Source organism: Mesocricetus auratus, unplaced genomic scaffold, assembly GCF_017639785.1.
Source record: "Mesocricetus auratus isolate SY011 unplaced genomic scaffold, BCM_Maur_2.0 Super-Scaffold_4256, whole genome shotgun sequence".
In the NCBI taxonomy this organism is placed as follows: domain Eukaryota; kingdom Metazoa; phylum Chordata; class Mammalia; order Rodentia; family Cricetidae; genus Mesocricetus; species Mesocricetus auratus.
Genome location: NW_024429182.1, coordinates 131,548,066 through 131,560,204, shown reverse-complemented (window position 1 = coordinate 131,560,204; position 12,139 = coordinate 131,548,066). Strand labels below are relative to the sequence as shown.

At 47.8% G+C, this 12,139-nt stretch overlaps 1 protein-coding gene across 2 annotated transcripts in view; it reads right to left on the bottom strand.

Annotated features, from left to right (window-relative positions):
• The window catches only part of Fam189a1 (family with sequence similarity 189 member A1), a 409,697-nt gene extending 397,923 nt beyond the window's left edge, over nt 1–11,774 (bottom strand). Inside the window, exon 1 of one of the 2 annotated variants that reach the window (XM_040730819.1) lies at nt 11,357–11,774. In XM_040730819.1, coding sequence (XP_040586753.1) covers nt 11,357–11,575 — 219 coding nt within the window. In that variant the 5' untranslated portion in view covers nt 11,576–11,774. The remainder of the gene's footprint in view (nt 1–11,356) is intronic. The other variant, XM_005084412.4, reaches the window with a different exon arrangement.
• Nucleotides 11,775–12,139: the final 365 nt, after the last annotated feature.

Sequence of the window (12,139 nt, the reverse complement as noted above, 5' to 3'; positions counted from 1 at the left end):
TAACTGTCCCTCAGTGTCTGTGGTCATCCCTTAGTGTCTGTGGTTGTCCCTTTGTGTCTGTGACTGTCTCTCAATGTCTGCAGGGGCTGTTTTCAGGACTCAGTTCCCCCTCAGGCACTAAAACCCATGGGTACTCAAGTCTCTTATATAAAATGGTATAGTACATTTAGGGAGATGGTTCAGTTGATAGGAACACTTAATACATAAGACTAAGGATCTGAGTTTGGATCCCCGCACCCACATAAAAAGTTGGATATGGCCATGAACACTTCTGCAACCCCAGTACTGTGGGGGTAGGAAAACAGAAGGATCCCTGCTGGCTGCCAGCCTCATTCCAGGTTCAGTAAGAGACCTGGTCTCAAAGGTGTAGCGCAGAAAGTGATGGAGCAGGACACTTGATATTTTAGTCTGCCCTCTCAGGCACATATGCACACACACTCGGTGAAAGGGGCTGGTCTTGGCATAGAATCTACACACATCCTCCCATTCACTTTAAATGGTACCTGGATAGATGCAATGCCTACATAACAAAGCACCACACAGGCACTTGCTCCCTACACCGCTGAAGGAATGACTATAAAGTCTGCACCAGTCCAGCACAGATACCGTGTTTTCTGAGCATTTTTGATCTGCAGTTAGAAGCACAGATGCAGACCTCAAATATGCAAATGATTCACTTTGACTGATCTCATTACAGGTGACAAGCCTGAACTAATCTTATAATTAGATGATGGCAAGGTTTATTTTTCAAATAAAATTTTACTGTCTCATCATGTTTCAACTTTTCTCTACAAGAGAGGCAGCTTAAGTTTTAAGTATTCATTTCAGAACAATTAACTTTCATGTCCATCTGAAATGTCCTATTTGGGCTGGAGAGATAGCTCAGAAGTTAAGAGCGCCTGTGGCTCTTGAAGAGGACCCAGGTGCAGTTCCCAGCACCCACGTGATAGTTCACAAGCCATGGTCACCAAGCATGAACATTTCTCATACGTAACAAGTAGGCAGACATTTACACACACAAAAATAAAAATAACAACTTTTTTAGTTTAGGTTTGTTACGGAAGATTCAGGTATTTTAAAGTCTGAAATTTTAAGATAATCTAGGTGAACTGCCATGCACTAGGAAACCAAGCACTCAGAAAGGTAGAAGCAGGATGGTCAGGAGTGAAAAGCCAACCACAGCTAGCTAAGAAACAAGTTCAAAGCTAGCCTGTGCTACAAGGGACCCTGTATGGGGGGGGGGGACTCAGAGACTTTATTTACGGGCTCTTGCGGCCGCTGATAAAAAGAAGTATTTTATTTGCATTTACTGTGCCCAGTATCTCACACAAACCCCTTAAAAATGCCAGTATTTTAACACTCCTGGCTCCTCTGGACTCATGTCATAATTCACTGTCTCTCGCACTGTACTGTGTCACATAGGTGATATATGACACACCTCAGCTATAGGTGAAGAGGAGGAGAAAATGGTTCATCACTACACGAAGCCACCATTTCAAACTTGACCCAAAAGTGAGATGTGAGTCAAATGCACAAACAAACCATCAAGTACGCATTCTGGTACCTAGTATATGCCAGCACAATGACAGATAATAATGTAACAAACCTCCAGTGCGGGCCAGGGCAACGATAGCCAATAAGGTGCTGCATGCCGGAAGTTGACTATGGAAGCTGTCTGATGGGCTCACCTCAAAACACCAACAGGCTACTGTCAGCTGACTGGTTTGGAACGATCATCACATGACATATAGTAAAGTGTTATGTTGCCACCTTAAATGCATGTCATTTTTTTACTTGTTGACCATAGCTCAATAAATCGGAGGGTGAAAGATCAGCTAAAACACCTAAATGCAGGAATAGAATCCAGGTAGGTCTGGCATGCTAAGAGGGCTAACCTGTAAATCCCATTCTCAACTTGCCAAGTCTCTGCACAGGAAGGTCCAGGCTGTGCCTGATCAGCACACGGGAGGCATACAGCCTGCATCTCCAGGAGAGCAGAAAGGACCACTTACAGCCACCGGATACTATAGTTTGAATCTTAGTGATCTCCCAAAGACCCATGTGCAGCACTCTGGGAAGTGATAGGACCTTTAGGGGTTGAGGCCCAATGAGAGATCTCTAGGTCATTGCAAGGTCATGCTCTTAAAAAGAACAAGATTTCAGCCCCTCCCCTACACGCTCACACACACTGGATGAACAGTTTACCTTACTACATACTTCCCAAGATGTGTTTCCTCATTGCAGGCCTATAGTCAGCAGAGGCCACCAACCATGCGCTAAATAAAGGCAAAATACTCCTTTCACTGTATATGATTATCTCAAGGTACTTGGGGCTTTACTTATTTGTTGTTTATTTATTTGTGTGTTATTTGTGTGCATGTATGCCACAATATGCATGTGAAGTCAGAGCACAACCTTCAGGGTTAGCTCTCTCCTTCTACTGTGTGAGTCTCAGGGATCGGAAGCAAGCCTTCAGGCTTGGCAGCGAGTGCCTTTACCCGGTGAGCTACCTCGTCCCCACTCAAGTATTTGTTAAAGGTAAATGGATCGTCAAAAGGACCTGAGGGTGTGTCCCATTCACCCAGATGATGGCCTCTCTAGTGGCCACCCAAGGGGTACTAAAAAGGGTGAGGTTCTAGATCAGTGGTTCTCAACCTCCCTAATGCTGAAACCATTTAATACAGTTCCCCATGTTGTGGTAACCCCCAAACGTAAAGTTGTTTCATCACTACTTCATAACTGTAATTTTGCTACTATCATGAACTGTAGTATAAATATCCGATATGTGACTCTGTGGGTCTGAACTCACCACCAAGAGTGCAAAGCAAACATACAAGGTCTTTTAGAAGCCATCATATGAAACAAACCACCACAGGCTTCATTTCTCCCCTTCACTCCAGGAAATCTTTAAGGGGAAGTGCTGTTGACCTCTTCAAAACTCCCGATCAAATCCCCCCAATGAAAATCTGAAATACGAAAGAAGCATTCTTACAGAATAAGATCACACAGACAGGATGCTGTGCTGGGCCTGCTTTCCCTGAAAGAAGCTTTTAGGGTGAACCAGCAATGGTCTCCTCCCATAGGGGCTGCAGGTTTGGGGACGGTAGATGACCACAAAGAGAGGGGAAACATATAGACATATGATGAGACTGGAAATGAGTCTACAGCTCTGGCAGGAAAGTCCATTCCACTGTTGGTGTCTTAATGCGCAGAGATTTTTACTGGCTAGATAGCATCCTTCAATGAGAATAGCACACTGAACCATGCAGGAGTGATGTCACGACAAGCCAGCAGCCCAGCTCCCAAACCATTCAGGAAAAAAAAGACAAGATAAACACTGCTGCATTTGTTTTTTCATAGAAAGGGCATCCTCAAGCACAAGGGTAGTGCAGTGGGGATTGGAGCTGGGGCACAGGTCCTCAGTTCTGCTCTGTAATTTGTCTGGGTTGGCATTCATTTCAAAGCTTTCCAAAGCAATCTTGTTTTAATGAGCAGATTCCCTTCATCGCCAGCATGAAATGGGCTGTGGCACTCCAAGATGCCTATAAGTGCCCAGGATGTTCACTTTGACATGCAAACGAGTCTTGGTCTTGGAAGTCCTCTATCTTAGGCCAAGTCTGGATTCCTTCTGCCTCCTGTTGATTCTCCTATCCATACAGGGCTTCTCTCGAGGATCTTCTATTTCAGGAAAATGTTTGCATAATAATTCTAAGGCTTTCTTTCACCCATTGCTTAGTTTCCCTTCCCCGCACACACTGACCCCCACGTGTTGGTCCCATTTGGTCATCTTCTGCGTTTTTGTTTTTCCATTTCACTTTATTCCATCGTTTTCACTTCATTTTTTCCCTCTCCATCCTCCCTTTTCATTTCTGTGCCTCTGGAATCCATTTGCTTCTGTTACCTTAAAAGTTTAGACACTTTTTGACAGACTTTAGAGATCCCCCCAAGTAGGGTCTCACCCTCCCTGGGGAATGATGTGGGGATTGGGTGGGAGGCTGGGGGCTGGTGGAGGGGCAAGGGAGGAGGGGTGGGACAGGGAGCTGGGATTGACATGTGAAGCATGCATGTTTCTAATTTAAATAAAAACATATATTGAGAAAAAAATTTAGTCATTTCTAAATCCGTTTTCTTGTGAGTTCTTTCTCATTTCATTTCTTACCTACATGTGTTCTCATGACCCTCTTGACATGGCTGGTGTTTCCCCTACAAAGCTGCTAGCCTATACTGAAGCATCCCCTTTTAATCTTCTGGCATGTGTGTAGCGTGAGTACACGATTGAGTGCCTGAGCATCCATTTGGAGACCACAGGTTGACATCAAGCATCTTCCTCAGCCACTCACTGCCTTATTTTTTAAACAGGATCTGTTACTAAACACAGAATTCCCCAATTCACTGAGGTATCAGGAAATGAAGGACAAGACATCCGGCCATTTGTGCTAAAAGAGTGTGTGTGTGTGTGTGTGTGTGTGTGTGTGTGTGTGTGTGTGTGTGTGTGTGTGTGTCTTTATTGCAAGGGCTAAGAGGTCTCTATTGTAGAGAGGGGGCAGCAGTCTTATAGACAGGCTTACAGCACAATGGAAAAACCCCAGGTGGAAGAGATCCTATTTTCCTTTGATGTCAGTGGGGCAAGACCCGGGCAGTAAGGCAGGACTAGAAAACAGGATGCACTTGTTGGCTGACCAGCCACTCACAGAGACCCCCATGGGGACTGGGACCCAACAGTGAGGAATCTGGCCAACAAACTAACTCCTGACATCCACATTTTTCCGGCCCACCAATTCCGGGTTATAATTACACACCACCACACCCAGGTTGTTCGCATTGGTGCTGTGGATCTGAACCCAAGTCCTCATACTCACATGGCAAGACTTTGTCAACCGAGTCATCTCCCAGCCCCACCTCTCCTCTGTGTAAGCTGATTACCTCAGGTGTTCTGTGACAGTAACAAAAATGTGCCACCAGCAGTTTCTGAGAGCCATTCTTTGAGGACCTCCTCACCTCCTCCACCTGAGCCTACTCTCCGTGCCATCTGCGTTCCCGTCCTGTTCAAGTTCATAAACATTTGTAATCGTTTGTATTCAGAGGAGGTTTCTGCACTTCTTGTGTTTCTAAGGTTTTCCAAGGTGGGATATAGACTCTCCCCACATCGCAGCTACATAAAAAAAACCTTGGCAGATCTTGTCAGTTTTGCCATTGGTTCTTGCAAGTGCCCATCCTGGCTGCCATTCTGCTTTTAGGAGCGAGTAGCTCATGGCCGTCCTGATGCGGCTAGTCTGTGCCCCTCCCACCAGGAGCACCGTGTCCCCTCTGCTGAGATGGTGTCTCTCAGCTGCCATCTCGCCACACAGGGCACATCCTTGTGGAATCATTCCTAAAATGTTTTCAATGGACAGATTGCTGGAGAAACACGGCACACTCCTTACCTGGAAGGATAAACTCAGTGCATCCAAAACCCACACAGTTGAAGTGACTCCAGCCTAAGTCAGTCTTAGGAACAGGTGGGCATTGAACACCAACACAGCAGAACATCCATACCACCTCCGAAGCAGAGAAACTGGACAGACTTGCCTTACCAGCTAGCAAAACTCACCATGGAGTTTACAGGATCAAAATGACCCACTGGGCCGGAGGTATGGCCTGGTGGTACAGTGTCTGCATAGGTATCCAATCCGCAACACCCAAAGGAGGGAGGGCAGGAAGGAAAGAAGAGGAAAGTGGGCCAGGGGAAAGGTATTGATCATAAAATAGACAATTAAGGGAGATAAATTGAATAGAATCCAAAATAGGACTTGCTTACTTAGGAAATTTGAAGGCCAACAAAATTAGGCCCTTTCTTAATATTATATGTGAAAAACTGCTTGGTGAGTAAAGACATGGAAATAAAAAATTCAATTATGTGACTGTGGATATAATTAAGGTGGTAAAGCACTTGCCGGGCAGGCTTGAGGACCTGAGTTCATTCCTGGCACCCGTGTAAAAGGTCAGGCATGGTGGTGCAAGCTCTCAACCCTAAGAGGAGACACAGACAGAAGGGTTTGGGTGGTTCACTAGCCAGCCAGTCTAGGCTAATCACAGAGCTCCAGGTCCTGCGGACAGACTCTGCCTCAAAAAAACAAGGTAGATATCACCTCAGGAGGAAGACAGACAAATTTGTCCTCTGGCTTGTGTGTGTGTGTGTGTGTGTGTGTGTGTGTGTGTGTGTGTGTGTGTGTGTGTCCCTGCCTGTATACACACATACACACACATAAAATGAAATAAAGTAAAATAAAATAATAAATTCTGAATTAGTGAAGTTGTGGATATTAAAATTAAAATATTACAAGGAAAATCTTAGGGCTATTTGTGTGACTTTGTAATGATAACTAGGAGTGGAATATGCAGAAACTATGAACATGGATATAGACATATGACCACAAAAGTTTCAAATATTGCAAAAGACAGCAAGAACTGAGCCCAGTGATAAGATATTGGCAAGACAGAATAAAGTGGCCACAAAAAGTCACATCAAATGAAAACAGACACCAAGCTTCTTCTGTCAGATTAATAAAAACACTCAAGGCTACTAATATCCCAGGTCTCAAGGGTGGGGAAAATCAAATCCCTATGCACAGCTCGGGGGTGAGAATGCTTATAACCTTTTCCCTCAACTAATCTAATAAAGGCTAACAAAATTCCAAGTTGAATGCCCCTTGACTAGCAGCAATTCCACCCTAGGAGATCACCTGCAGAAGCAGGAACTGACATCTAAGATAAGCAGGGTCAGACACCTAGAATCTGTGTCACCATGAAGTTGCCAGCAGCAGAGAAACTGAATAAACCATGAAAATCTGCAGTGTGGACTATTACACAGCCACTGAAAGAACGGATTCAGAGTTATCACCAATTATGGCAAGGGACTGTTCACTGCACATCACATATTAAAGGGAGTCACAGAGTAAAATGTGGGTGGTAGAACCGCGTTTTTATAGTCTTTAAAAGAAAAGGAAGCATTCCACACGTGAGAACTCTGATATGCTTGCGACTGTGAGTTTGTGGAGGGACATTAAAAACCACCGGTAATGTCAGTTACCTACCAGCAGAGCACTGACGGGGAGGAGAGCGCATGTTTGTGCATTTCCTGGATTTTAGTTACGGCAACAATTACATACTGCTTTGGGAATATTTTTAGAAGTCTAGCGGCATTGCTCTTAAAGGGAACACAAAGACTTGGCTTCTTTGCCAGCAGCTGCTGCAGGTGATTTCAAAGGCACTCATTCGGTGTCCCAGGCATTGAGAAAATTAGAAAATAATGAAGCAGCTGCACCAAAGGGTAACTGGTCAAGCCCCCACTCAGCGCTGTGCTCTTGTGCACTGCGGCCAATCACCACTCAGCTGTGCCAGGGGTTCATAAAAGACGGAGGTGACCCACCTCCTAACTTGTTGGACCTCGCAGCCTGGGAAGGGAACCCCACTAGGGAGGTTCCCAGAAGGAAAGTACCATGTAGTTTGTTCATCACTGACCTCTGGCCACAGCTGCCCCACCCCATCTGTCTCCAGCTTTGCCAAGCTTCCCTGCTATAGTTCAGCTCTAGAACAGCCACTACAGGCCCATGTGGTAAGGACTTGGTTCTGTACGGCATGGCTGAAAGGAGGAGAGCCTAGAAGTGACATCAAAGGGTCAGTGGGTCTCAGCGCCTTCCTCTTCCTTCCTCTTGTTGCTTTCTGGTTCAAAGCAATCAGGACATATATTCCTACCACAGTAGGAATATATGCCTTGCCATAGAACTGCAAGCAAAGGGCCAGGTGATCAGGGACTGAAATCTCCACATGGCAATCCTGCATACACACACACACACACACACACACACACAGATACATATATACACATTCACACACAGACACACATACATATATGCACATTCATACACACATAGTCACATACACGTACACACACATATACACATGTACACACATACACATATACACACACAGACACATACATATAAATACACACACCTATACATTCAGTGACAGACACACACATACAAATACCCTTCACATGCACACATATACAAACATATATACACATATGAACATGCACAGATAGACACATCATACACACACATACATACATATATATATATACATACATACACACACACACACACATACACATGGAACTTTTAAGTTTTCTCAATGTCCCCAGTGTAGTGTGTCTTCAGATTCCTCTTGAACCTTCATCTTCCAGGCATGCCTAGGGATTTTCCTGAGAAACAGAAGGTGTGGCTGCCTTGCCAAGGTGGATTCCTCCGTCAGGAGACTCCTCTCCACCCTCTGCCACCTGGACAGTAAGTGTGGTCTTCAGTTAGGCACTTGGTGTTTTTTGTTGTTTTTTGGTTTGGTTCCATTCGGTTTGGGTTTTTCCAGACAGGGTTTCTTTATGTAGCCTTGGCTGGCCTGGAACTGGCTCGACTTTTTGTTTCTAAAGTGAGCAACTAAGTTCAAAGCCACTTCCTGGCTCCGTGACCTCAGGGCAGGTACTTATTTCTTCTTTGTTCATTTCAGGTCACTCACCACAAGGAGCCAGGATTGCATGAGGAGCAGGCCCTGAAGGAGAGGTTGGCTTGACTGTGGCTAAGACGAGTGAGACACCTCATGGAAACTCAAAGGGAGGGAACTGTCCAAGACCCTCAGCACTAGAAGGCACAGTGCACTACGCCATCAGTGAAATGACCCATGGCCCGAGTAAAAGGAAGGGTCAGGCCTGGAACACAGTAGGTACAAAGTAAGAACTGCTTTTCTTATAGGAGAACCGTTGATAAAATGATTCTTCATCAGGTACAAACCACAGATGATCAAAAAGTTTGAGGCAGCAACGAAGCACTCCTTTCAGAAGGTTCACAGAGCAGAGTCCAGCACGAAACCCAGTGTAGGTTTCCATAAAAGCCAGCCATCCTGGTCACCTGTCTATAAGGAAGACCCTTCAAGGGAGTTAAGGGCAAACATATTCATTATCCATAGGGGACTGATCTCAGGAACCTCCAGCCCCCATGGTTGGGTGTTCAAATCCTTTATACGTCATACAATTTGCATATGATCCACACATGTCTTCCTGCATACTTTTAAATCATTTCCAGGCTGCCTATAATAACTAATACAATATAAATACCATGCATAAATAAATAAATAAATACCATGCAAATGTTGCTGTGTTCTATGGTTTGGGTAATAATGACCAGGGAAAATCCATACATATTTCTGTACAGATACAGGATTTTTCTGCATATTTTCATTCTATGGTTGATTGAATCCATGGCTACAGAAGCTGCTGAAGCTGAGGGCAGAGTGTATAAGGAAGGCAAAGAACTAACTCATGCTACCTGCTCACAACCACATCAACACACAAACCTGCCCCAACTGGAATGACCATTCTTTCTGCAGGGTAGAAACAACACGTGAAAATCACTATGCGCTGCAGTGAAAGAATTTAAAGGCTGGAGCTCAGTGGCAGAGTACTTACCTTGTATGTATGGGGGTGTTCCATCCCCAGCACAGGGGAAAAAAAGAATTTCAGAAACACTTGTAGCTGATTAAGTGTGACAACTAAACAGAAGCCTGTGGGGTGGAAGGACAGAGGGTAGGAGGTGAAATGTGTAAGCACTTTATGGTGGTTTCAGTGCTGGAGCCTGGAGAAACGCAAGCACAGAGCCTAACACTAGGACAGGACTCAGAACTGGGGGAAACTAGAACCAACCACTTACAGCTACTCAAGACAACAGCACTTGAAGCCCAAACTGCATTGTTGTTTTACACGTTTAACTTAACTCCTGAAACAAAACGTAGGGAATGTATGTTTTAATATAAATGCTTTTCTGCTGCCTCCAATTAATGTTTTCTTTTTTAAGGCTTATTATAAAAAAGGCAGTTCTCTTTGCAAACCCTGGGGAAATTGAGCTAAGGCTCAGAGGAGGTGGGGGAGGCTCAGGAAAGAGCCAGGAAGCCTAATTCAGCAGTCTGCCACCTGTAGGCTGGTTCCAGCAGGCTGAAACTCGGTACCCACTAGACAGACATGAAAACAATGCATATTAAGTAATGCTAAAAACCGAGCAACAGATGTGTGGAGACTATATATAGGGGCGGGTTTGGACCACGGCTCCCTAGAGGCTGCCGCCCACCTCCGTTCATCGATCTGAACACGGGGAGATGTGACCACACGTTCTGTCATCCTTATTCAGCTCTCCAAAATGAGCCCCCCCACCCCATCTGAAATAAGCTTTGAAAATTAATACCCCCATTAGGATGAACAGCCACACCTGTATCGATCCTTGTTTCAAGGGTAGTTTTGCTGGGATCTGATTTTAAACCGGACAAGGAACTTGCAAGAACAAAGGCCATTACAAACTAAATAAATAAACAAAAGCAAGACCGATTTTTTTAATTACAAAAGTTAAGAACAAACGGCGATTATTAATTTTAGGCTTGGTTTGGTTCTGTGTCAGCAGAGTTTAAACGCATGGTGTTCACTGGAAGCCTGTAATGTATTTGTGCACCATCGACCAAATGTACTTACAGATGTCAAGAGTTCTCGAAACAAGCGCCTGTCTTTATAAATACCGGTGCCGCATCTAGCTCCTAATTCCCATATGACCGGTCTTTACTAATACAGAAAATAAGCAACTTTAACCAAAACGTTACAAAATACCTAAATAAATAAATAAATCATCTCGGACCGATGGCTTCTTTAATAAATGCTTCCTAGGGGAAGATTTCAGGGTCAAGAACCTGAAAATCAGTCTGGAGTTCTAAAAGCACACTCCTGGCTCCCGGTCCCCAGGCTGTCCAGCAGGGCCATTCCAGGCTTACGAGAGAAACAAGACGTCGCCGTATCTGGGAGGTGAGCGGCCAGAGCGGGACCAGCCGGTCTCCCCCGAACTGACCTACAACCGAACGCGAAACACCGCGCGCCCCCAGCGAGGACCGCAGCTAAGGGAGCCGCTCACAGCGGGCTCTGCACCGGACTCCGGCGCCCCCGCGCCGCGCCAGCTCGGTCACGGTGGCCCGCTGCCCGGGTCGGTGACTGGCGAGCAGTGTAGTCGACAGCTGCCCCGGGCAGGGACACGCCATCGATCACTACCCACCAGGTGGCGAAGGAAGGGCGCCTGGCTCCTTTCCCCCCTAGAAAACTAACTCTGGGCGCAGCGCGTTGGAGCAGCAGCGCGACTCGCGACAGTCCCCGGAGTTCCCCTGCCCGGGACTTGGAAACTGCACTCGAGCCGCAGCTGCCAGAGCCCGGCGTCCGCGCCCCCACTCGGCGCGGGCCGCGTCCCCGTCACTGCAGCTCCCGGTCCCAACCCGCGCCACCGCCGCAGACACTCACCGAGAAGCCGGCCCAGAAAGGGCAGGAGTGGCGCACGCGGGCCGAGGTGGTGAGCGCCAGCGCCGCGAAGCTCACGGCCACGATGAGGCATCCGAGCGCCATCTGCGTGGCCCCGAGAGCCAGAACGATGCGGGAACGGCCCGGGCACTCGCGCAAGCGGGACAGGCTGCGGGGCAGCGCGTGCGGGCGCGGTGTGCGGGGGCCGCCGGCCGGAGGCATCGCGCCCCGCAAGCTCTCTCCGCGCTGCGCTCCTTACAGAGGCGCCGAGGCAAGTTGCGCCGGCTGCGGTGACCGCCTCCCGGCGGACAGCAAAGGCTGCGACGCGCGGCCACCGCGAGCGGGTCGGGCCAGGCAGAAAGCCGGGCTCCCGCAGCCCGCGCCGGTGCCCGCGCCCATGCCACCACCACTGCGCAGGGCCCGCCGGCCGCGCGGCGCCCTCTCCCGCTCGCCCGCCCGCCCGCTCGCTCGATCGTCCGCGCGCTCCCCCGGCCGAGAGCGGGCGCGAGCCTCTGTGCCGGGCGCGAGCTGCCGCGGGCTTCGGGAGCGAGCCTTGCCTCTGCGCGCTGGGCCCGGGAGGGAGCTGGAGCCGAAGCCGGGGACCAGGCGGGGAGCCGGGAGCGGGAGAAGTCGCAGGTGTGTCCTCCACGCTGGCGCCTCCTCCCGGTCGGTGAAGGATCCCCAGCAGAGAGAGGACAGAGTCTCGACAAGGGCAAGGGGAAAGAGCCCGCTCCGCCGAGAGTCTGACTGAGGCTTGGGAGCTGGGTTGCGGGACCTATGGCCCTA